We start from the raw sequence: 25075 nt of genomic DNA, 5'->3' as shown, positions 1-25075 counted from the left end.
GAGAGTTTGTAGTCCCTTTTCTATCTAGTTGTCAATGCAATATAAAATTAGATGGATTAAATTTCATAAATTAGATTTTTGGTCATTTTAAATTTGCTGAAAATTTCACAGATTTTTGTTAAATGAACCCGAATTACATTTGAGACTTCAGGAACCTCCAATTGCTTCCCGAGTTGTCCTCATTCATTTCAGAGCTGCTCTCCTCTAGCAAATTGGCCCTACATTGATTTACAGGGGATTCCAAGTCTGGTGCCGTTGTGTACCTCGACTCCACATCATCACAGCAGGGATTGGCAGAAAACGACAGCATTTAGGACAGTTTGTTTTCCCGACAGCATACACCCACATTTTTAGCCACGCATTTTTTCCTGGACATTAAGAACTACCTAGAGTCAAAAAGTAGCTGTCATACTTATTTTACATAATTCTAAAGTAGGAGGACTCATCACTATAGCAAGTGACCTGTTTAATGTGGATGTCTAACCGGAGGGCGAACTTGTGCTCCTCCTTGAAATTCCCCCAAGGCATCTGTAGAGGGCAGTAGGGGGCAGGGGAAGGAACACAGAATTTGGATTCCTGGGGCCTGAGTTTAAGTAAGGCAGTGCTACTTCCTGTATGATGGCGGTAATAATAACCATTCACCTGCCTACATAAAAATGTTGAAAATAAGATAAAGAGATAACAAACAAGAAAATATGTGCTAGGTCTAAAAACTAATAAGAATCAGTGCCTGTGGAACAGAGAGGAAGCGAAAGAGAATAAAGATGGAAGCCAGAAATTTTCTTGAAAGTTCTTTTTTTTAAATTTTTTTTTGACAGGCAGAGTGGACAGAGAGAGAGAGAGAGAAAGGTCTTCCTTTGCCGTTGGTTCACCCTCCAATGGCCACCGCGGCCGGCACGCTGTGGCAGGCGCACCGTGCTGATCCGATGGCAGGAGCCAGGTGCTTCTCCTGGTCTCCCATGGGGTGCAGGGCCCAAGCACTTGGGCCATCCTCCACTGCACTCCCTGGCCACAGCAGAAAGCTGGCCTGGAAGAGGGGCAACCGGGACAGAATCCGGCGCCCCGACCGGGACTAGAACTTGGTGTGCTGGCGCCACAGGTGGAGGATTAGCCTAGTGAGCCGCGGCGCCGGCCCTTGAAAGTTCTTTGCTTGATAGGTTTGACTTCTGGTAATGTAAATGTTTTATTTATTTATATATGCATATATTTATGATGTTAAGAAGTATTAAATAAAATATAAATATTGAAAATAAACTTAAACAACCTGAAACAAATGGAACTGTGTCAAGTTGATGACAAAACTACAGTGAGAAAAAAGTTAATGCAAGTGAATTTAAAACACATGTTTAGTTTCTTTTTTTTAAGATTTATTTATTTTGTTTGGAAGTCAGAGTTACACAGAGAGAGGAGAGGCAGAGAGAGAGAGAGGTCTTCCATCCAATGGTTCACTCCCCAATTGGCTGCAACGGCCAGAGCTGCGCTGATCTGAAGCCAGGAGTCAGGAGCTTCTTCCAGGTCTCCCACATGGATGCAGGGGCCCAAGGACTTGGGCCATCTTCTACTGCTTTCCCAGGCCATAGCAGAGAGCTGAGTAGGAAGTGGGGCAGCTGGTCTTGAACTGGTGCCCATATGGGATGCCAGCACTTCAGGCCAGGGCATTAACCCACTGCGCCACAGCACCAGCCCCTGTTTATAGTTTCAATCTGTATTCCAAAGATGAAATGTGCCTCAAAGAAAACTCATGTGGTATTGAAGGTTCTTACTGATAATAATAGTGATGGCCTTACTAGTTGGAAAATAGCATGGCTAAATTATAGGATAAAATAAAAAGACCAAAAATCTCATCATAGGAGAAGGAAGATATAAGTATAGAATCAAAGAAGTTACATATGTGTCATGAAATCTTAAATTTGAGTTGGAAAATTAATTCATGATTTTCTCTTTTAAAAATATATTTTCTCTCTGTCTGCTGACAAGATTTAGCGACAATAAAGATGAAGCAGAATTTTGCATCCATAGAACCCATATTAAGCTCTCTAAACACTACTAGCAGAAAACAGGGATTCTAGAAGGAATGCCTGAACTTAGATCTGAGGCAGGTAGCCTACGAGTTGAACCTGAGACATCTATTGTATCAGAAAGCAAAGAAGCTATGGTAGACTATAGGACTTGTTTCAAAAATATGCAGGAGGTAATTTTAAAGAATCCCCATCAGCTAAAGAAGGAAACTAATAATTGATCAAGATATGTCAAAAAATGGAGAAATCCATGAGTCCAGTATGACATTATTTTTAAAGTTATCTTTGGAAACTGCTAGAGAGCCAACTCATTATTCTGAAAATGGATAAGCTGAAGAGTGTGGTGTTGCGATTGTTTAGGACAATGGCTAAGATGTCCGCATGCTGTTTTGGACTGCAGGACTCTGATACCCAGCTCTGGCTCCTGACTCTAGATTCCTGCTGATGCAGACACTGGAAGGCAGAAGTGATGGCTCCAGTAGATGGTTCTGTCACTCCTATGGGAAACCTGGACTGAGTTCCTGGCTCCTGGCTTTAGGGGGCCCACAATTAGGCCACTGTGGACATTTAGGGAGTGAACCAGCAGATGGAAGCACTGTCTCTCCTCTGTGTGTGTGTGTGTGTGTACTTAGTATTTATTCTGTTTTCACTATGTAAGCTATATTTCAGGTTTTTGAATAACTGATGAAAAATTCATTTTGACAAAAATAATTCTGGTTAATAAACAAAGAACATGTGACAGAAAATCACTGTCTATTAACTCCCAATGAAATAATGGTACTAGCAACAGTCATGAAGATAGGCTTACACCATTAAGTGAAAGGTTTTGGGGAAAGTCTAAAATAGATACATGAGGCCTGCGCCGTGGCTCAACAGGCTAATCCTCCGCCTAGCGGCGCCAGCACACCAGGTTCTAGTCCCAGTTGGGGCGCCGGATTCTGTCCTGGTTGGCCCTCTTCCAGGCCAGCTCTCTGCTATGGCCAGGGAGTGCAGTGGAGGATGGCCCAAGTGCTTGGGCCCTGCACCCCATGGGAGACCAGGATAGGCACCTGGCTCCTGGCTTCGGATAAGCGCGGTTCACTGGCCGCAGCGTGCCGGCCGCGGTGGCCATTGGAGGGTGAACCAACGGCAAAAGGAAGACCTTTCTCTCTATCTCTCTCCCTCTCTCACTGTCCACTCTGCCTGTCAAAAAAAAAAAAGATAGATGGGTGGTGCTGACAACACCCAAATCTACAGGTCAATCTTAATGTCAGTAAAAGTAGAATAACCAAATAGTGTGGGTCTCCTGGATGGTGCAATAAGAAACACATGACATCACAATATCACATCTAATGCATCACACACACACACACACACAGGGCTTTACCACAGGCTTCTAGATCTAATTATCAGTTGAGAAGAACTACTAGGGAATATAGGAGCATCACAAGAAAGTTGAATGGCACCAAAAAAGAAGCCGTCAATCAGTCCAAATTTGAAGTGTGAGAAATTCTTCCAGATGAGTAAGCACTCATCGTAAACGTAAAGGACAAGAAACAGGAAATGGGTGGTTGCAGATTAGAAGACACCAGAGAGATTCAGCCAAACCAAATATGGGCCTGGTTTGCACCTTGATTCAAACAAACCAACTCTAAAACCAGTATTTTTTAGATCATTGTGGAAATGTGAGCATGCGTAAATGGCATTTATGTTATATAAAAAGGAATGTCTTTTCTGTTAGAGATACCTCTTGCAGTATTTATGGGTGGGGAACATGTAATATCTACACTTTGCTTTAAATAGTCCAGAAAAAAAAAAGTGGCAAGCAAGAGGGTAGAGGAAACAATACTGGCAAAATGTTTATTTGTTTTCAGCTGAATACTGTGTAATCGGGGGCTGGCTTCTTGTTCTTTTCCACTTTTGTGCAGATTTGAACATTTCCATAATTTAAAAAGTCCAAACAATTCAAATACTATTTTGGCGTGTGAGACTTCTTTGTGCAGCACCAGGTTCTGTTAAGGGAGGGACAATGCTATGAGGAGGCAAACTGAGCCGATGTGGCTGAGTGGATCCAGAGGGCAGCACTAGGGCCAGACAGAAGTAAGGCTGGACCCAGGGAACAGGCATTGGCTAAGTGGGTCGAGAGCAGGCTCTCTAGCCCATGGTGGGAAGATGGCTTAGTACAAAATGCAGCAATTCCACTTCTGCAGGTTCATCTGAAGTTTATCCTTTGGCGATGTGACATGACGTAGCTTCCCTGCCTAAAGGACAGACTTCACCGGGTCACTCTCTATCTTAGTATCTGTTTTATTTTCTGCATTGCAATTACCACTGTTTATGACCTTTCTATGTGTGGTCTGATTATTTGTTTCCAGTCTCCCTCTCCTTCATCAAAAGCTCCCACTGAGGGCAGGAACTTTGTCCCCCACTCTGAATCTGCAGCAGCTCCCACGGCAGAGTTAACTACCTAATAAATATTTATTGAATGATTAGGGGATGTGCATTACCATTATTTAATTATAGTAAGGAATTGGAGTCAAGACGAGACTATACCCAACAGTAAAGAGTTGGTGAGGGGCTGGCGCTGTGGCACAGCGGGTTAATGCCTTTTGCTTATCTATGCTTATATCTTTCTACAATGAATACAATTATTTGGTAATGAGGAGGAAGTTACTTTAATAGCAAAACTTAACACACAGATTTCCTAAAAATTAAATTTTAAAAAATGAAATAAATCATCAAGTAAGGCAACAAGCTAACATTTTGTCTCCAGATGCGTTCAGCATCAACCATGTCGCCAAGCTGTTCTGAATGAGCAATCAGACTACAATCTCTAGTAACCCATTCAAATGCTAAAGAGGTACATTTGGGAGCATTTAACCCTGTTAATGACATCACAATGGGAGGACCACATGCAGAGGAGATCCCAAGGCAAGAACCTGTGAGATTAACCTATTTAGCAGGTGTTTTTAAACGTATTTTGAATTTAACAGTTGGCATATTCATCATTTCTATATTACTATTGTTAGTAAGTTAGTTATAGAATGCATAGGATGTCAAAAATTAGCCCAGGCATTTTTTGTATGTGTCTGAACTGGGTGGAGTGTGGGGTTAATATGCTACTTTATATTGAAATGCACCACACCTTGATGCAATTTTCTGATGAGTACGAAGTGCGAAGCAGGGATTAAATTATATAGTCTGTGCTGTCAACAATCAATCAACAGTTGTGTTGAGCAACTTCTGTGTGCAAGCCGTAGTGCTGAGTAGGCAGAGAACTGTCAGGACGGATAGGACCCAATCACTGTCCTCGAGAGGCTTAGGGTCTCACAATGGGATAGGAAATCTGTCAAATGCAGCATTGCCATGAAAATGGAGAATCTACCCCTGAATTCTGACTTCCCTTTGAGGTACTCTAACTCTGAGTACCACGGCAGTCCCGAGGGCACACTTGCTCCTAAGAAGAGTAGAAATTTCTTCTCTTACTTTCCCTCAGCACAGCTGAGACAGTATTGCTTATTAGAAAGCCCTCAAATCTTGATGCTATAGTCATCTCAAATGTTAAATGAAATATAGTAACTACCTGTAATGCACGTCTAAGCTTGCACAAAACTAAGAAGCATTGCCAAGTTTCATAATCAAAAGGAAAAAACTAAATCCAAAATAGGAAGTCCTTAAGCTGATACGGAAGCTGCCATGGGTAGAGACTGTCATTTTGGGATCAGGAGAAGGGGACAAGATCGGGAACAGTAAAGGACTTGTCCTTGCTGAGGAAGGTAGATTAGAACAGGGCTACCACAAGGCACAAAGAAACCTGCCTGCCCTAGCTTCAGTTTATAGAGGGGTCCTTAAAATGTGCAGCCATGTTCCTGCACTCCTTAGCTGTTTGCCCCTCTTCCCACAGTAATTAGCATCAAACGTGGCATGTGACAGATTCCTAGGGTATCTTGCAGAAACAAACACAAAATTAATCTATAGGGACTTACCTTTTTTTAAAGATGTATTTTATTTATGTGAAACACATAGTTACAGAGACAGAGAGAGAGAGAGAGAGAGACAGAGAGACAGAGAGAGAGAGAGAGAGAGAGAGAGAGAAGAGAAACACAAAGAGATTTTCTATCTGCGTTTCATTTCCCCAAATGGCTCCAATGGCCAGGGCTGAGCCAGGCTAAAGCCAAGAGCCTGGAACTCCATCTGAGTCTCTCACCTGGGTGGCAGGGGGCCAAGAACTTGGACTATCTTCTGCTGCTTTCCCTGGCTCATTAGTATAGAGCTGGATCAGAAATGGAGCAGCCAGGGCTTGACACAGTGCCCTTTTGGAATGCAGGCATTGCAGGAAGTAGCTTAACCCACTGCACCACAACGTAGGTCCCAGGGACTCATCTTAATATGAACACAAGAGGGTGCCTACAGGTGAAGTTTCACTGAAGATGAACTTGTGTGGATTGTTTATTATATGTTTTGCAGTCTTGAGTTATGAGTTTATCTTCAGGGAAAGCCAATAAGTACTATGAACAGTTGGATTAGACCACTAAGAAATTTCAGATTAAAGAACTATGAGTTAAACATTATTAATAAAAACAAGTAATAGGCTTTGAATAATTATGATATGTCATTGTAGATTCATCAATCACTCTGGTGAGGGATATTAATAATGGGTGAGGCCATGCATATGTGGAAACAAGGGAATGTGGGAAATTTCTGTGCCATCTCAGTTTTGCTGTGAATTGTGCAAATGCAAAGCATTTTTAAAAATTATCTTAAAATGATTAAAGACAAGGGCCAGTGCTGTGGCATATTAGGTTAAGCCACATTTTACAGTGCTCACATCCCATATGGGTGCTGGTTCAAGTCCCGGCTGCTCCACTTTTTTTTTTTTGACAGACAGAGTTAGACAGTGAGAGAGAGAGACAGAGAGAAAGGTCTTCCCTCCATTGGTTCACCTCCCAAATGGCTGTCACGGCAGGTGCGCTGCGCCGATCAGAAGCCAGGAGCCAGGTGCTTCCTCCTGGTTTCCCATGCAGGTGCAGGGCCCAAGCACTTCGGCCATCCTCCACTGCACTCCCCGGCCATAGCAGAGATGTGCCTGGGAAAGTATTAGAAGATGGCTTAAGTCTTTGGGCCCCTGTTCCCATGCAGGAGATCTGGTTGAAATTCCTGGCTCCTGGCTCCTGGCTTTGGCCTGGCCTAGCCCTGGCCGTTGTGGCCATTTGTGGAGTGAATCATCAGATGGAAAATATCTATCTCTGTAATTATGCCTTTCAAAACAATAAAATAAAATGATTAAAGACAGTGAGCAAAGATTTAAACCATGAGGAACATGCAGACATGGATGTGATTGGAGCATGTCCTCCAAAGTTCCCTGTGCTAAAGGCTTGGTCTCCAGTGTGGCAGTATTGGGAAGGGAAGGAACTTTTAAGAAGACGGTTGGTAGAAAATGGCTTAGGTCATTGGGAGACAACCTTTGGAAGGGATTAATGTAGGATCTTGGTTAGTTCCATGAGACAAGATTGCATAACAGAACCTAGCACCTGTTGCAGGCTCCTTGCCATGCCATCTGCTCCTCCCCGTATGTGGTCCTGCCATTGTGATGCCAATGATCTGTGAGCTCACTAAACCTCTTTTCTTTACAAATTACCCAGCTTCAGGGTTTTTTTTTTTTTAAGATTTAGTTTATTTATTTGAAAGGCAGAGTTACAAGAAAGAGAGAGAGAGGGAGAAAGAAAGAAATTTTTCCATTCACTAGTTCACTACCCAAATGGCTGCAATGGCCAGAGTTGGGCCAGGCTGAAGCCAGGAGCCAGGAGCCAGGATTTTTTTCCAGGTTTCCCGCGTGGATGTAGGGTCCCAAGAACTTGAGTCATCTTCCACTGCTTTCCCAGGTACTTTAGCAGGGAGCTGCATCAGAGGTGGAACAGCCAATACACAAACCAGCACCCATATAGGATGTCTGTGTTGCAGGCAGCAACTTAACCTGTTACGTCACAACTCTGGCCCCACTTCAAATTTTCCAGTACAACAGCAAACAGATAGATGCTATGAAAAAAGAACCAAATAGAGCTATAAGAAATTTGAAATATATTTATTGGCATTTGAAAATCAATAAATGACACAGGTTAAGATTTTGGCTAAAAATAACAGAAACAATAGTGTATTAATAAATTAGAAGTTTCTTAAAATTAGTTTTGTTTCTTGCATAAAATTCCAGATCTTGGTGATCCAGTAACGGTTTAATACTCCACTGCTATTAAGACCAATTCTACCTTTCTGTTCCCACACCTACTGGGTGACACCTACTGCCTCAGTATGCAGGTCCAACAATCAATACAACGTCCAAGCAGAGAGAAGAAATTATTGAAGAAAGAGAGGAGCAAATGATATGAATCTGTCTTGTAAAAAAGTGTCTTAGAGATGCTTCCACCGCCATCCTATTGCCCAGTATTGAGATACAAGGCCATGCTTAGCTGCAAGGGACCCTGTGGTATTTACTCTGGGAGCCATAAACCCAAGTAAAAATGAAAATGTTTGGTAATGTAGAATGAATGAGATATAGATATCATAGGAAAGTGTTAGTTGAGTGACATACAATATGTTAAGAAAAGCGAATGATAAATCTTGATCTGAGAAATACAGTCATCCCTCAGGATCCTCAGGGGATTGGTTCCAAGAATTCACAAGTTTGAGGATGCCCAATTCCATCATATTAAATGATGTAGTATTTGCAAATGATTTACATGCATCTTTCCATATGCTTTAAATAATCTCCAGATTAGTTATAATTCCTGAAATAATGCAAATGTAATATAAATATCTGTTTTACTGTATGGTTTAGGTTATAATGGCAAGGAAAAAAGGTCTGTACATGTTCAGTCAAATGCAAATTTGGAATATTTTTAATCATGGTTGAATCTGAGGAGGTAAAATCCATGTGCAAAATCCACATGTGTTCAAATGATGTGGAATGCAGTGAACTCTGGAACACAGAATGCAGAAAGTCCAAATGCATCTAATGTGTCAAAGGGAACTGCAAAAAGTCATGAATCCTGAGAAGCAAAACTCTCAAAGGAAAATTGTAAAATGTGCCAGAAGTTGAAACAGATTACCTCCCCTGAAAAAAGAAAATTAGTCTGGCAGCACCCTCTCAACCACAAATATCACAAAATAGCATAATAATATCTCCAAAGTGATCTGAGGCAATATTTGCCAAGCTGGAATTCTGTATCAAGCTAAAATATCGTTTATGGGTAAGGATTAAATTAAGATATTTTCAGACAATTATGGATAGTGGCTACAAAAGAATTTGCTACAGGAAGAAGAAAACTGAATTGAGAAAAAAAGAATGACCTTAAGTGGGTAATGGTAAAGGGGAAAAAAGATGAAAATGATGATAAGAATAAATAAGCACACCGGTGCTTATTTAAGCCACCGCCTGCAGTGCCGGCATCCCATATGGGCACCAGTTCAAGTCCCAGTTGCTCCACTTCTGATCCAGCTTTCCACTATGGCCTGGGAAAGCAGTAGAAGATGGCCCAAGTCCTTGGGCCCCTGCATCCATGTGAGAGACCCAGAAGAAGCTCTTGGCTCCTGGCTTTGGATCAGCACAGCTTTGGCAGTTGCAACCATCTGGGGAGTGAACCAGTGGATGGAAGACCTCTCTCTCTCTCTCTCTCTCTCTCTGCCTCTCTTTCTCTCTCTGTGTAACTCTGACTTTTAAATAAATAAAATAAACCTTTAAAAAAAAGAATAAGCAGAGATTCCAAGGTGGCTAAATTGGGAAAAGATGTACTGATTTTGACAATTGGAAGATAAGAGGAGAAAAGCTGAGGAAGTACATTCCTAGGGAAGGGTTGAAGAGATGTTTGCAGTGGAAATTCTACAGAAAGAGAGGTGCTGTGGAGCAGCATGGAAAGTGCAGACATGCAGCAATGAACAGGGATAACACCCGCTGGAGAAAACACCAGCTTCTGAGAGTGAGTACATGTCTCTGCAGCAGACACTCCACTAAGCCACAGAAGCATAGTCCAAAGATAAAATCTGTCAGAGGAGAAAATCAACAAGTGTATCCACAAATGCCTAAAAATAAATGTGGAAACACAAGAAATAAGAATAAGAAAGACAATATGACTCCCCAAAAGGAACACAGCAACTCTTCAATATCAGAATGTGAAGATGAAGAAATTAATAAAATGACTGAAAATTAATTTTAAAAGAATGATCATAAAATTACTCAGAAACACAAAGAAACAGAGAAACAAATTCATGAGATAAAGAAATCCATACATGATATGGATGAAAATTTTTTCTGAGAGATTCATATATTGAGGAAAAAGCAAACTGAAATATTTGAAATGAAGAATTCAAAATGTCAAATAAAAAATACAATGGAAAATCTGAATAATGGACTTGGTGAGGCAGAAGAAAGAATATCTGAGATTGTTCTCAGCCTTTTGGCTAAGATCAAGTATGAAGAATATCTGAACTAGAAGATAAATCCTAGGAAATGTCTCAGACCAAAAAAAAAAGAAGGAAGAAAAAGAAAAACTGAAAATAGTGTTCAGCTGGAGCCACGGCTCAATAGGCCAATCCTCCACCTGCGGCGCCGACACACCGGGTTCTAGTCCCGGTTGGGGCACTGGATTTTGTCCCAGTTGCCCCTCTTCCAGGCCAGCTCTCTGCTGTGGCCAGGGAGTGCAGTGGAGGATGGCCCAAGTGCTTGGGCCCTGCACCCCATGGGAGACCAGGAGAAGCACCTGGCTCCTGCCTTCAGATCAGAGCAGTGCACTGGCTGCAGTGCGCCGGCCACAGTAGCCATTGGAGGGTGAACCAACGGAAAAAGGAAGACCTTTCTCTCTATCTCTCTCTCTCTCACTGTCCACTCTGCCTGTCAAAAAAAAAATAGTGTTCAAGATTTATAGGATACTATCAAATGCCCAAACATATGTGTCTTAGCAGTTCCTGAAAGCATGGAAATAGAGAACAGAATAGAAGACATATTCAGCAAAATAATAGCAAAAAACTTCTCTATTTGGAGAAAGAAAGGGACATCCAAACACAAGAAGCACAAATAATTCCTAACAGACATGATCAGAAAAGAACTTCACCATAACACATTATAGTCAAACTTTCAATAGTAAAACATAAAGAAAAGATTCTAAAATAAGAGAAATGCCAAATTACTTTCAGAGGATCTCCAACTAAACTAACAGCTGATTTCTCATCAGAAACCCTACAGACTAGCAGAGAATGGAGACACATAGTTCAAGTCCTAAAAGAAACATTCGACCCAGAATACTGTACCCAGCAAAGCTCTCATTATAAATGAAGGTTAAATAAAGACCTTCCATAGCAAACAGAAATTGAAAGAATTTTTCACCACTTGTCCAACTTTACAAATGATTCTTAAGTATGTGCTACTCACAGAAACAGAGAACAATAGTTATCATTATAGAAGAATATGAAGGCAGAAATCCTCCTAGTAAAGATACTATGGAAATCTAAAGCAAATAATAGGAATACTTATGGAAAAATGGTAGGACCAAATCATTACTAATCAATAATAACATTGAATGCAAATGGCCTAAATTCTCCAATTAAAAAATACAGACCGGTTGAATGGATTAAAAAAAAAACAAGACCCATTTATTTGCTGCCTACAAGAAACATACCTCACAAAAAATATACCAGCAGAATTAAAGTGAAAGGATGAAAAAAGTATTCCATGCTAACAGAAAGCAGAAATGAACAGATGTAGCTATCCCAATATCAGACAAAAAGATTTTAACACAAAACTGTTAAAAGAGACAAAGAAGGGCATTATTTAATGATTAAGGAATCAATTCAACAGGAAGATGTAACTCCAGTAAATGTATATGCACCCAAAATGAGGGTACCTGGCAATTTAAAATAAATATTAATGATCTAAAGGGAGACATAGACACCAATATGATAGTAATGGAGATTGATTTCAACGCCCCACTTTCATTGATGGACAAATCAACAATACAAAAAAATCAACAAAGAAACAATGAAGTTAATCTACTCTATGGACCAAATGGACCTGATTGATATCTACAGAACATTTCATTCCACAGCTGAAGAACATTCTTTTCATCAGTGCATGGAATTTTCTCCAGGATAGACCATATGATAATCCATAAAGCAAGTCTCAGCAAATTCAACAAAATTGAAATAATATCATGTATCTTTTCTGGCCAAGGTGGAATTAAGCTGGAATTTAACAACTTAAGAAACTCCAGAAAATATACAAATAAATGAAGACTGAACAGCACACTCCTGAATGAACAGTGGGTCAAAGAAGAAATCAAAGGGAAATAAAAAAAATTCCTGAAAATGAATGAAGATAATACAAGATGTCAGAACTTATGTGATAGAGCAAAATCAGTGTTAAGAGGGAAGTAGAGCAGTTAGTGCCTATATCAAGAAATTGGAAAGACATAAAATAAATGGTCTATCAATGTATCTCAAGGATCTAAAAAAACAAGAACAACCCAAACCCTAAATTAGTGGGAGGAAAGAAATAATTAAAATTAGAGAAGAAAAAAACAAAATTGAATCAAAAACAATACAAAAGAATGGTGAAACAAACAGCTGTTTTTTTTTAAATAAACAAAAGTGATGTACCATTAGTGAAAACTAACCAAAAGAGAGGGACTTCTCCTCTCTTTTTGATTTCCCTCAAATCAATAAATTCACAGATGAAAAAGGAGATACAATGATGGATATAACAGAAATAAAAAAGAATCATCAGAAATTACTGTAAACAGCTAGATGCCAACAAATTGGAAAATCCAGAAGAAATGGATAGAGCTCTGGACACATACAAGCTACTAAAATTGAGTCATGAAGACTAGAAAACCTAAACAGACCAACAACCAAGATGAAGAAAATCAATCAATAGTAAAGACCCTCCCAACTATGAAAACCCCAGGACCAGATGTCTTCACTGCTGAACTCCACCAGACTTTTAAAGAACTAATTCCAATTCTCAAACTGTTCAAAACCATTAAAAGGGAGGGAATCCTCCCAAATTCCTTCCATGAGGCCAACATCACCTTATGTCTAAAACCAGAGAAAGATACAACAAAAAAAGAGAACTAGAGACCAATATCTCTGATGAACATAGATGCAAAAATCCTCAACAAAATAATAGCTAATTGAATCCAACAACACATCAGAAAGATAATTCACCTGCACCAAGTGGGATTCATCCTTGGTATGCAGGGATGGTTCAACATATGCAAATCAATAAATATGATGCACCACATAAACAAATTAAAGGAAGAAATCATGATTATCTCAATAGATGCAAAGAAAGCATTTGATGAAATACAACATCCTTTCATGATAAAAAATAAAAACATAAGCAAATTGGGTATAGAAGGAACATTCATTAACAAAATCAAGGCAATTTAGGACAAACTCACAGCCAACATCTTATTAAATGGGGAAAAGTTGGAAGCATTTCCATTAAGATCCAGAACCAGACAAGGATGCCCACTTTCACCATTGCTATTCAATATATTTCTGGAAGTTTTAGCTAGAGCCATTAAGTAAGAAAAAGACATCAAAGACATGGAAATTGGAAAGGAGGAAATCAAATTATCACTGTTTGTAAATAACATGATTCTATGTATAAGGGAACCAAAGACTCTACCAAGAGTCTATTGGAACTCATAAGAGCATTTGGTAAAGTTGCAGGATATAACATCAACATATAAAATCAATAGCCTTTGTGTACACAATGACATGGCTGAGAAAGAACTTCTAAGATTAGCCCCATTCATAACAGCTACAAAATGATTTAAATACCTTTGAATAAATTTAACAAAGGAGGTGAAAGATCTCTACAATGAAAGTTATAAAACATTAAATAAAGAAATAGAAGACAATAAAAATGGAAAAATCTTCCATGTTCATGGATTGAAATAATTAATATTATCAAAATGTTTATACTACCAAAATCAATTTATAGATTCAATATGATCCCAATCAAAATACCATCCATTCTCCTCAGATCTAGAAAAAAACTATGCTAAAATTCATATGGAAGCACAAAGGACCCTGAATAGCTAAAGCAATATTAAACAAACAAACAAAAAAACTGGAGTCATCACAATACCAGACTTCAAGACACACTACAGGGCAATTATAATCAAAGTGGCCTGGTACTCGCACAAAAATAGACATATAGGCAAATGGAACAAAATAGAAACTCCAGAAATTTATCCACACATCTACAACCAACTAATCTTTGTTAGATGAGCTGAAATAGATTCCTAGAGAAAGGACAGTTTCTTCAACAAATGGTGCTGGGAAAATTGGATCTCTGTGTACAGAAGCATGAAACAAGACACTTACCTACACCTTATACAAAAATCAACTCAAAATTCATCAAGGATTACATCTATGACCTGAAATAATCAAATTACTGGAGGAAAACTTCAGGGAAACTCTGCAAGACATTGGCATAGGCAAAGACTTCTTGGAAAAGACCCAAGAGGCACAGGCAAATAAAGTAAAAATAGACAAATGGGATTATATCAATCTAAGAAACTTCTGCACTGTAAAGGAGCCACTCAACAAAGTGAAGAGGCAACTGACAGAATGGGAGAAAATACTTGAAACTATGTAACTGATAAAGGATCAATAACCAGAATCTATGAAGAGCTCAAGAAATTCAACAACAAAACAAACAATCCAGTTAAAAAATGTGAAAAAGACTTACACAGGCACTTTTTCAAAGGATGATATTCAATTGGCCAACAGACACATGAAAAAAAAAATGCTCAGAGAAATTCAAATAAAAACTACAGTGAGGTTTCACCTCACCCCAGCTGGAATGACTACCATACATAAATCAAAAAACAATAAATGCTAGCAAGGATGTGGAGAAAAGGGGACCCTACTACATCATTGGTGGGAATGTAAACCAGTAGAACCATTATAGAAGTCAGTATGGAGATTACTCAGGAATCTGAAAATAGATCTATTGAATGACCCAGCCATCCCACTCTTGAGAATTTACCTAAAGGAAATTAAATCAGCACATGAAAGAATTATTTGTACTTCCGTGTTTATTGCAGCTTAATTCACAATAGCTCAGATACGGAATCAACATAGATGTCCATCAACTGATGACTGGACACGTTATGGAATATTACTCTGCCATAAAATAATGAAATACTGTCTTTGGCAACAAAATTGATGCAACTGGAAACCATTATAATTAGTGAAATAAGTCAGTCTCAAAAAAGACACATATCTTATGTTTTCTCTGCTGTGTGTCAGCTAATATACAATACAAACAGATGCATAGGAATGAAATGGTCACTTTGGGACATGATTATCATTTTAGCTCATGTTTATATGCTTGTGAAATTGTGGTCTTCCTACTTCATACTTGTTGAATATTATGATTTGTGGCAAATTAAGCCTGTGAATATAAAGCGGACTAAAATGACGTCTTTGCAATAACTAATGAAGAGATGAGAGGGAGCAGAAGAGTGAAGGAAGTGTAGTTGTCTTCTAGGAACTGTACCTATGGAATGCATAAAATATGCTCTCTTTATATTAATAAAAAATAAAAAATGAAAAATGAAAAAAATTAATAAACAAGTACTGACAGTATAAAATAAAACAAGTGCCAGGCATTTGGTGCCACACTTAAGATGCTGCTTGGGTCACCTGCCTCCCATATCAGACTGCAGGCTGCTATGCTTCCAATTTCAGCTTCCTATCAATGCACAAACCAGGATGCAAAGGTGATGGCTAAGTGCTTGGGTCCCTGTCATGCATGTGAGAGACTCAGAATGAGTTCTGGGCTCTTGACTTCAGCCTGGTTGTTGGGTTTGAGGACTGAACCAGGGGGATGGAAGTTTCTCTCTCTCTCTATTACTCTCCTCCACCTCCCCATGTGTGTGTGTCTGCCTTTAAAATGCATAAAAATAATTTCTAGAAAAATAATATCTTTTAAAAATAATAGAAGTCCTGATGGCTACATTGAGGGTGTTAGAATAAATCTATAATACTGGACAACAATACAATCTCAGGCAATATGGTCAGGGTTGAAGTGCTGGAAGCTGTCAATACCAATCCAGAGACACGTTAAGTGTAAGGAACTTTGTATAAAATTCTGACCCCACCACAGTCAGCTCGTTCCTTCTGTATGTAGGCGTGGATTAAGATTTGCAACTCTGCCTGCTCTGGTACCACATGGTAGACGCCTGTCTGTATTCTTTATTTCCAAATTCTCTGCCTGTTTTCTTCTTGAGAACCTGTAAGACCTCTGCTAAAAGTAAATATTAAAATAATTTTAGCAAGGGTTTAAAAGTTTGGCTGCTGACAGTAGCCATTCCTTAAGATAACTGTGTCTCCATCTGCCTACAGAATAACCTTGGGAAACTGCCTTGGGAAACTGCTCTGTGTAACTGTCTCACGCGGTAACACTTGCAGGAGTCTGGAAAAGAGTTGCAATAAGGTTCTGTGACCATTGTATAAACTTACCCCTTCCCTCACTAAAATCGCAACAAGAGTTTGCCCTTCAAAATAGCCAATCACCAAACGCCCCACATACATATGTTAATCAGGTGGCTATTGTCTTTAAAAACTGCTGTAACCCCTGCTCGGGGCTCTCTTGCTCTCTGGACTGCCTGAGGTGCTGGGGAGCCCGTTTGCGCAAACGTATTAATAAATATCCTCTTGCTTTTGCATCTACTGGGCTGGAGTTTTGGGTCTTTGGGCGACTACCCGAGCGCGTTGGATTCCCAGATTTGGGGTCTTTCAAACCCAGATGACTGTGGTAGACATAGAGAGAAAGGGGCAAAGGGAAGAACTACCAAGAAGGAAAAAGCAATATGGTTGGTAACTGGTTAGATACAAAATCAATGGGTTTCCTTGTAGACGGGGACAGTGGCCATGCCATCTGAAGAAGAGAAATCTGTAAGGGAAAAAATAATTTCAGAGATAGTTGTGTTTAGTGTAAGATGCTTTTGAAATGTCCAAATGGCACTGTTTCATTGAGGATCAGAGATTTTAACTGCGAGAAATGCCATGGCTGGAAACCTCCACCCAAAGGAACTGTCCAAATGGCATCTTTGTCTTCATCACACACCTGCTCCTCAATGAAAGTGTGAAAAACGAATGCGAGTTCTCAGCAAAAGAGAAAGCCAGTCAAGTGTGGGCTGACCTTGGGTGTAACACACAGCTTTGTAAGTGGAACCAGGAGAGAGACTAGTGGGGAGGACAGGGAGGAAAGCCCGTGGAATCGGACAGCACTGAGTGAAGTGCAGTGTCCACAGGGCAGAGTGGAGCTGACCAACAGTGAGCAGAGTGGGAGCTGACCAACAGTGAGCAGAGTGGGAGCTGACCAACAGTGAGCATTGCTTGACAGAGGGCTAGGATCCTGGGCACTGGGTGCAGAGCTGGAGAGAACACGGTGACTCGAGTGAGATGGTCCAAGGGAATGGTTGGCAGGAAAAGCATTATTCATCAGACTTAAGGAATATTTAAATAAAGATAGAACTATAGGTGTCAGTCTTTGGTATTTGAGGAAGATGCTAAAGAAAGAAGGGAGAAGAGACAAAGTTAATGCTCCCCCCCCCTTTTTTTTTTAGCTAAAATAACTAGTATGACTGAAAAGATAGGATAGAAATCCAACAGGCATCCAAAATGCTTTGCTCCACTGGGCCCCCACATAAAGTTGCGGGTGGTTTAGGGAGCCACACGAGGCTCTGCCAGACCTGATCCCTGACCGGCTATATAACCTTACTTGTCTTGGCTTCTTTGAGCTCCGCTCATGCAAAATTGTTTGCTGCCAAATACAGGTTCACCACTCTGATCTTTGCCCTTGCTTCTGTTTACTTTAAATTAAATGCCTTTTTTTCTGTTCTCAGCCTGGTCAATCTACACATTCTTCAAGATGAAGTTCAAGCAACGCCTTTTGCCAACACCTTGCTGGGTGAGCTGTGTCCTCTCTGTGGTGCTGACTCCTTATCATATTACACTGCGTCATGGTATTTAACTCTCTCCCACGAAACCCCTGCAGAAGAATTACTTGGTTTTTGCCAAAGTAACTAGAATACAGTAAGTGCTTACTATATGCTTAATGAATGAAAAAATCATTTGGTGGACGTGGGAGAGAGGGAGGGGGTTAATTCCTGACTTTCAGATGTATCAATCACATTTCAGATGGGTAGGAAAATGGCTTTCGAGGGAAAAATAGAAAAATAGCTCTTGAACACTGCAAGTTAAGTTTCCAAACAAGTGAAGTGATAAGCTACATTATTGGCAATAGAACTAACCTTTTTTTTTTCATTTTTTTTATTTCTGAGATAAAATATTTTTAATTTACATTACAGTCATAGGCTTAATACTCAACTAAATAATGAGTTCAATAAATAAAAAGTAAAAGGACCTCAGTTCAGCAGCAATATAGGTAAGGGCTATAAACAATAATCAAATGAAAACAAGTCAATTTCACTCATATACAGTAAATTTTAAGATAATCAGATTATTAAAACTATAGTAGTATATTATTCGTAACAATTTGACAAAGATTTAAAACAAATTTTGACAAATATATTTGTGGCAAAACTGATACAGACAGGCATTTCTGTTTTGGTTGATTCCATATTTTGGCTATTGTCCACCATGCTGCTATAAGCATGGTGGTTCAAGCATCTCTTTGATACAATGTAGAATTCTCTCTATATATATATTTTTTGGCTTTGGCTCAACCTTTTAAAATAAAGAATTTACTGATGTACAAAAATTCAAAAGTGTGACAATGACAACATAGTAAATCTGTGATTGAAAGTCCCCTAGAGGAGGTTGATATTGTGTGTTAAGCCGCCACCTGCGATGTCAGCACCCCATATGGGTGTCAGTTTGAATCCAGGCTGCTCCACCTCTGATCCAGCTCCCTGCTAATGCACCTGGGAAAGCAGAAGAAGATGGTCAAAGTCCTTGGGCCCCTGCACCCATGTGAGAGATCTGAAGGAATCTTCTGGCTCCTGGTTTAGACCTGGCCCAGCCCTAGCTGTTGCCGTCATGTGGGGAGTGAATCAGCTGATGGAGGATCTCTTTCTCCCCCAACCCTGTAACTCTGCCTTTCAAATAAACATGTCTTTTAAAAAGAAAGACAGGCCCCTCAGGTGTACCCTGAGATGCACATGCACCTTCCCACATCACTCTGGAGTGGAAACAGGAACCAATGCAAATCAGTGCTGCCAGGAAGCACCAACACATACGTTCTCCACTCCAGCAATCAGACTAGAATGCACTGCAAACACTCAGTAACAGAAAGTATGGCATCTTCCCAGGGGCAGCAAGGCAGACTTCTGACTCACGCTGAATCAGCACAAGGAACCCCAGCCAAAAGGAGGCCCGCATACTTCAGTTTAGGGTAGTCACATGGGGATCACCACAGTTCCGGTGGAAGGAGCAACCCCTGGGCTCTGCCCACACCTTTCTTCTCTAGCCAGTGTTGTCCTTGTTTTGGGGGGCCTTGGTCATCAAGTGTATTATAAGCTTCTGTGGCCAAAGACTGAATATGCCCATTTTGCTATTCGTGACTCTTCAAGACACAATGAACTATAGGAATCGCTCTTCCTTCCATCCTAAAAACGACTTCTCCCGTTCGATGGCATCTTCAACCCAATTTGTTAGAAAGAGAGAAGACCTCCTCTGTGAAATGCAGGTTCCATACTGCCACTGCCACTTGACCATTCACCGCACATCATCCAAAAACCTAGAGACAGCATGGTGGGGACAGCTCGCGGGACACGGGCAGGAGAGGAGGCGGACGGAAGATACTGATGAAAGCCATTGCTCTGACCCAGTGGAATGCTGACAAGAGAAGGGCAGATACTTGCTTTCCTGGGGTCAACTAGACTCGCCCGAGGCAAGCTGACATATTTCAGATTTATCAAGGCCGAATCATTGTGATGCGCTGCAGCGTCACCCACAGAAGAGAGGGCATTTCCCTTACTCACCACGAATTCCTGCTGAGCCTGTTCCACCTAGTTAAAGCGAAACCACTGTCCCTCCAGATGGAATATCTTACGATAACTGTTCAATGGCCCGGCATCCCGAGAGGGACCACACACTGGGAAGGAAGACGGAGTGTGACTAACTTCATTGGGTGACATCTTGGCTTCTGCAGCCTTGCACTGTCCTGCTTGCTTCGGCCTGGGTTTCTAGAACAGAAGACTTGAAAGTAGCCTATGAATTGCCGATACCAAGTGGCTAAGTTAAATCTCCAACTTTGTCACCATTGCTCTTCCCACTTGGAACTCAGCTTCCTCCTTACTGCTCCTTTTCCCCCTCAACTCAGCGCTTGCGCTTCTGTTTTGCCATTGCATTCACTTATTTGCTCCACATGTATTTATCGAGTGCCTTCAACAGTGCAGTCTCCTCTTTACATGGAGATGAGTGCAATGAACAAGACAGACCAGAGGCGTGACCCCAGCCACGCCAAAGGATTTGACTCCCATCTCTGCACAGCGGATTACCATTTGTCCTGGTCATTTTTACCCCAATTTTCAAGGATTCTGTATCTGAATTTCCAGTCTCTCATCACTGCCTCCCGGTCTTGTCCTGGCAGCACCTTCAATCCAACCACGCCTTAGGTCAGACTCCCTCATTCTGCACACACCAGTTCTTCCTTCACTTCTCTGTCTTTGTCAATGGGAGATCAGTTCCTACTCATCAGGCACAACCTGCCGCGGTGCCCCAGCTGCTTCTTCTACTTTAGCTTCAACGCAGTGCCTGGCTCTGTGTACTCTTCCCTCGGACAAATGCTTTCCACCTTCGTCGTGTCTTTCTCTGCCTCAGTACCCGCATGTGTGAGTCAGAGCCTCTTCTTAAGCAAGGGGCACTGCATTGCTCACAGGGGGTGCTCTCTCCACGCACTTCCTCTTGCAGAGCTGCCTAATCACCGCTGCCTAACTAATCCCTGGGTTATCAGAGAACACTGTGTTATGCAGACCGGCTTCTGTCCCTCGAAGGCTCCTTGTTCAAAGCCAGTTTCCGGTTTGGTCTCAAAACCATTCTCTTTCTGAGGATATAGCCTCAGGGTTTTTTCTTTTCCTGTATTTTTTTAAAGATTTATTTATTTGGGGGCCGGCGCTGTGGCATATCAAGCAAAGCCGCCAGCACCAGCATCCCACATAGGCTCTGGTTTGTGTCCTAGCTGCTCCACTTCCAATCCAGCTCCCTGCTAGTGCACCTGGGAAAGCTGTGGAGGCTGACCCAAGTCCTTGGGCCCCTGCACCCTTGTGGGAGAGCCAGAAGAAGCTCCTGGCTCTTGGCTTCAGAGAGGCCCAGCTCTGGTATTTGTGGTCATCTGGGGAGTGAACCAGCATATAGAAGATCTCTGCATCTCTTGATCTCTCTCTAATTCTGCCTTGCAAGTAAGTAAATGAATCTTTAAATAAAGTAATTGATTTATTTAGTTGAAGGACCAAATTATAGAGAGAGGGAGAGAAAGAGATCTTCCATCCACTGCTTCACTCCCCAAAATGGCCACAACATCTGGGGCTGGGGCTGGGGCTGGGCCAGGCTGAAGCCAGGAGCCAGGAACTCCTTCTGGGTTTCCCACATGGGTAACAGGGGCAAGTTCTTAGGCCCTCAACCACTGCTTTGCCAGATGCATTCTAAGGGACTTGGATGGGAAGTGGAGCAGCCAGGATTCAAACTGGCACTCCTTTAGGAAGCCAACATTGCAGGCTTTACCTGCTGCACCACAATGTTGCCCTCCTCCCTCTTTCTACAGCACCATCACCCCCCTGGGGTTCTCTTTCTTCTGCTTCTGTCCAAACCTGACAATACATTCCTCCTTCTCAGAAATGCATGGTATAACATGCTGTGTAATCCCGGGATAGATTCCTAACAGTGCTATGTTCTAGCTTGTATCAGCAAAACACGGAGGAGCTTGCCTTGTGTGAAAAGTTGTGAGCTACAAATGGAATAATGCTGGGCTCACAGCACGTGGTCCACCTCGCTAGCACATCGGCATGCCAAGCAGGTGGAATTCCAAGCTACTTGTCTAGTTTCTATGGGGCCAGCTTCCCTGGAAGCACCTCTCAAACACTGTAGCCTGGGGCCTCCAACAAGGCAGAAATCTTCCAGCCCTGTGTTGTCCCGTTCAGTGCGGTTTTCAGTGACAGGCGGGTGTCGGTCAGCCACCGGGTAGACATCCACGTGCCTTGTGACAGAGGTGTGAACTCCCATTCGGATTTGCCCTCGCCGTCAGATTGGCTTTCCAGGCTGTCTGTTCTGAGTCAGGTGCTCCTCCCTTCCGGCTCCACTTCCTGCCAGGGGCTGTTGCCTCAACACACCTCTGGGGGTGGGGGAGGCAGGATGGCGGCTGATACCATCTGTTTGTAAACAGTGTCCACAAGTCACCTCCTGCCGGGAATCATAGACTCTCAAAGGAAGGGCCCCACCCACACAGGCCAGCCTGCCCTTCCCAGCCTTCCTGAGGGGTCATTTGGCCTCAACTTGAAACACCCTGGATGAATCAAGGGAGCCTCTCTGACCTCACCCGTGAGCAAACACCTTCAGCACCTGGCTGCTGGGTGGATGCCCTGGCGAGGCGGAGCTCACCAGTCATCGGGTCACTGATGGAGCAGAAGCCAAGAGGCCAAGCTGCAATTTTCTAAAAGCCTGGGTGTGTCCGCAGAGATCGGTGTGTCCCTTCCCCCGAGGGGGTGGTGATTTCTAAGGTGGCAGAGCTTGAGAGCGGAGGCCCTGGCGTCTCATCCCCTCACACCCCATCGGGAGGCCTTCAACGTTTGCTGGCTGGGTGATTCTGGCCAAGGCGCTGAAACTCTCTGAACCCCGGTATCCTCACATTCAAAACAGGAGACTCATGGAGTCCCCACTTGACAGGATTGGGGGAGCTAAAATAATAGATGTGAACAGCCCGGCAGTGTCCCTGGGACAAAAAAAGAAATCGTGCTGAAAAACCGTGCTTCCAGTTACTACCGTGGCCTCCTCCCTTGTGAACCCAGCGAGCATCATGCAAACACCTCCCTGGGCCCCCTTCCCCAGAGCGCGTGCGCACGATCTACACCTACAGGGACGGGGCTCTGCCCCACTCAGGAGGATCCCGCCAGGGCGGCCACGGCCAACACCTACGAAGACGGAGGGACCCACGCCTCCGAGCACGCCCCACTCGGAAGCGTTCCCGAAACCCCAGTCTTCCTGGTCATGAAGATGAGACCTGGGGAGGCCAGTTCCAGTCTCCTGGGAGGCGCAGCTGGGGGAACTTTCCTCACCCAGTGACCCGCCTGCCGCCCCACAGAGAGCCTCAGCGCTTATTCCAAAGTCCCCAAGAGCCGCGGACCGGAACCTTTGGGTCGCGTGCATAGGAGGGCAAAGCAAGCAGGGGAGGCAGGAGCTTGGGCCCTGGCCTCAACCAGCGCTTGTCCCCTGTAAGATGGCTGTAAGAGCCTGCACTTCAGGGAGTCACGACTGAATCAGATGGCACCTGTCAGTAGAGTCCCTAGGATATTTAGAACCGTCCATATGTGATGGCTGCGATCATAATAACTCCAAGAAAGCCAGATTCCTATCCAGGCGGGAATCATTTATCTATCTGGCCTTTCACAAGCATTTCTAGGTAGTGGATAATTGATAAACACAAGAATGAAGGAATAAATGGGGACACAGTGTTCTCAGGAGGTAGAAGCTTTATTGCGATGTCTTCAAAGGACAATCAAATCAGTAGGCATTGATTGGGCACCTGCTGGGTGCAAGCCCCTGCAGACTATAGCAGAGTCCAGTGTGTCCCGCCCATGGCTCTCAGGGCCCCGGAGAGAAAAATCACACAAGGGGTCCGGGGAGTTCTGTGTGGCTGAGACCCGGGTGGGTTTCCGGACATCAAAGTGCAATTAGCTTTACTGTGGGAGACAGACTCCGAGGCCCAGCACCCGGCGTGGGAGCCAGGGGCACCACGGGGAGGAGGCACGATGGGGAGCAGCTGGCAGTGGGCGGCTCAGCAACAGCCGCCGGAGCAGCAGCCGGAGCTCTGGTTACCGGAGCGCTGCGACCTCTGGCTGCCGCCCCCACAGCAGGAGCAGCAGCCGCTGCGCTGCCGGCGACGCCTCCTCGGAAAGCAGCAGCAGCCGGTGGAGGTCGAGCCGCAGCAGCCGGTGTCGCCGCAGCAGCCGCCGCCGCTGCCGCAGCAGCCGCCGTCCGAGCCGGAGCCGCAGCAGCCGCCGCCGCAGCACGGGGAGGAGGAGGAGCCGGACGCCGGGGTGGGCGCCGGCGCGGGGCAGGGAGTCGGGCCCTGCGAGGACCCCTTGGAAAAGCCTTTGGCGGAAGCGGCGCTCTGCTGGGACATGGCGGAGCTCGTCACGGCGGACCTGGAAGAAAGCCAGCCTTTGAGACGCGAGCACGCTTTTTTCTTTCCAACCGTGGGCCTCAGGGCTTGCAGACCGGGCTCAGCGAGCCAGCCGGCAGGTGCCGGGGCCAGGGAGGACAGAGCGGAAGCCGGGAAGGACAGCCCCGCGCGCAGCAGGTGTCTGCAGCGGCTAACAGTCCTTGAGAAGGATGGGTGGCTGTCCGTTTTCCTGACTGGGATAAGGACCACCCGAGTGCCCGGAGAGGGGAAATACCGGATACTGCGGCCATTTCTCTCCGTATGACCCAGGCCAAAGACCTTCTGTCTCTTTTCTTCCCCTGGGTTTTACCTTGGCCACAGAACGTCAAATGATATTCTAGTAATTGCTAGCACTGTATACATACCCAGAAGTGAGGAACTGTCAAACTCCTACCTCCTGGGACTAATTGAATCCACGACACGGGAGCACATCCCCTCATCCTCCCTTGCCTATGCCTCCCATCCCCCACAACCATAAGAGAAAGGAGGGTCGTACAGAGAATGGGAGTGTCCCCCTCCAGGCATGCGAGCGACGGGAGTTCCAGTAAGGGCTCCTCTATAGACGTACTGCGCAAATCTGCCAACTTCAGCCCCTGTCCCTCGCCCTGTCCCCATGGGCACCGCCAGAGACTGGCGCACTTGATGCCCACCGGGGTTGCCACGGTTCTCCTTG

General features: G+C 43.4%; 1 protein-coding gene and 1 pseudogene across 1 annotated transcript; one reads left to right on the top strand and one right to left on the bottom strand.

The window, feature by feature from the left end:
- Positions 1–23389, top strand: part of LOC133759200 (large ribosomal subunit protein eL15-like) — a 30371-nt pseudogene extending 6982 nt beyond the window's left edge.
- A 626-nt stretch (positions 23390–24015) lies between these two features.
- On the bottom strand, positions 24016–24363 carry CRCT1 (cysteine rich C-terminal 1). The gene has a single exon (XM_062190145.1). It carries the CDS (start codon positions 24361–24363, stop codon positions 24016–24018), a length of 348 nt encoding a protein of 115 aa, XP_062046129.1.
- Positions 24364–25075: the final 712 nt, after the last annotated feature.

This window comes from Lepus europaeus, chromosome 5 (assembly GCF_033115175.1).
Source record: "Lepus europaeus isolate LE1 chromosome 5, mLepTim1.pri, whole genome shotgun sequence".
NCBI lineage: Eukaryota > Metazoa > Chordata > Mammalia > Lagomorpha > Leporidae > Lepus > Lepus europaeus.
The sequence above is the reverse complement of the archived record's forward strand: the minus strand, read 5'-3'. Positions and strand labels throughout refer to the sequence as shown.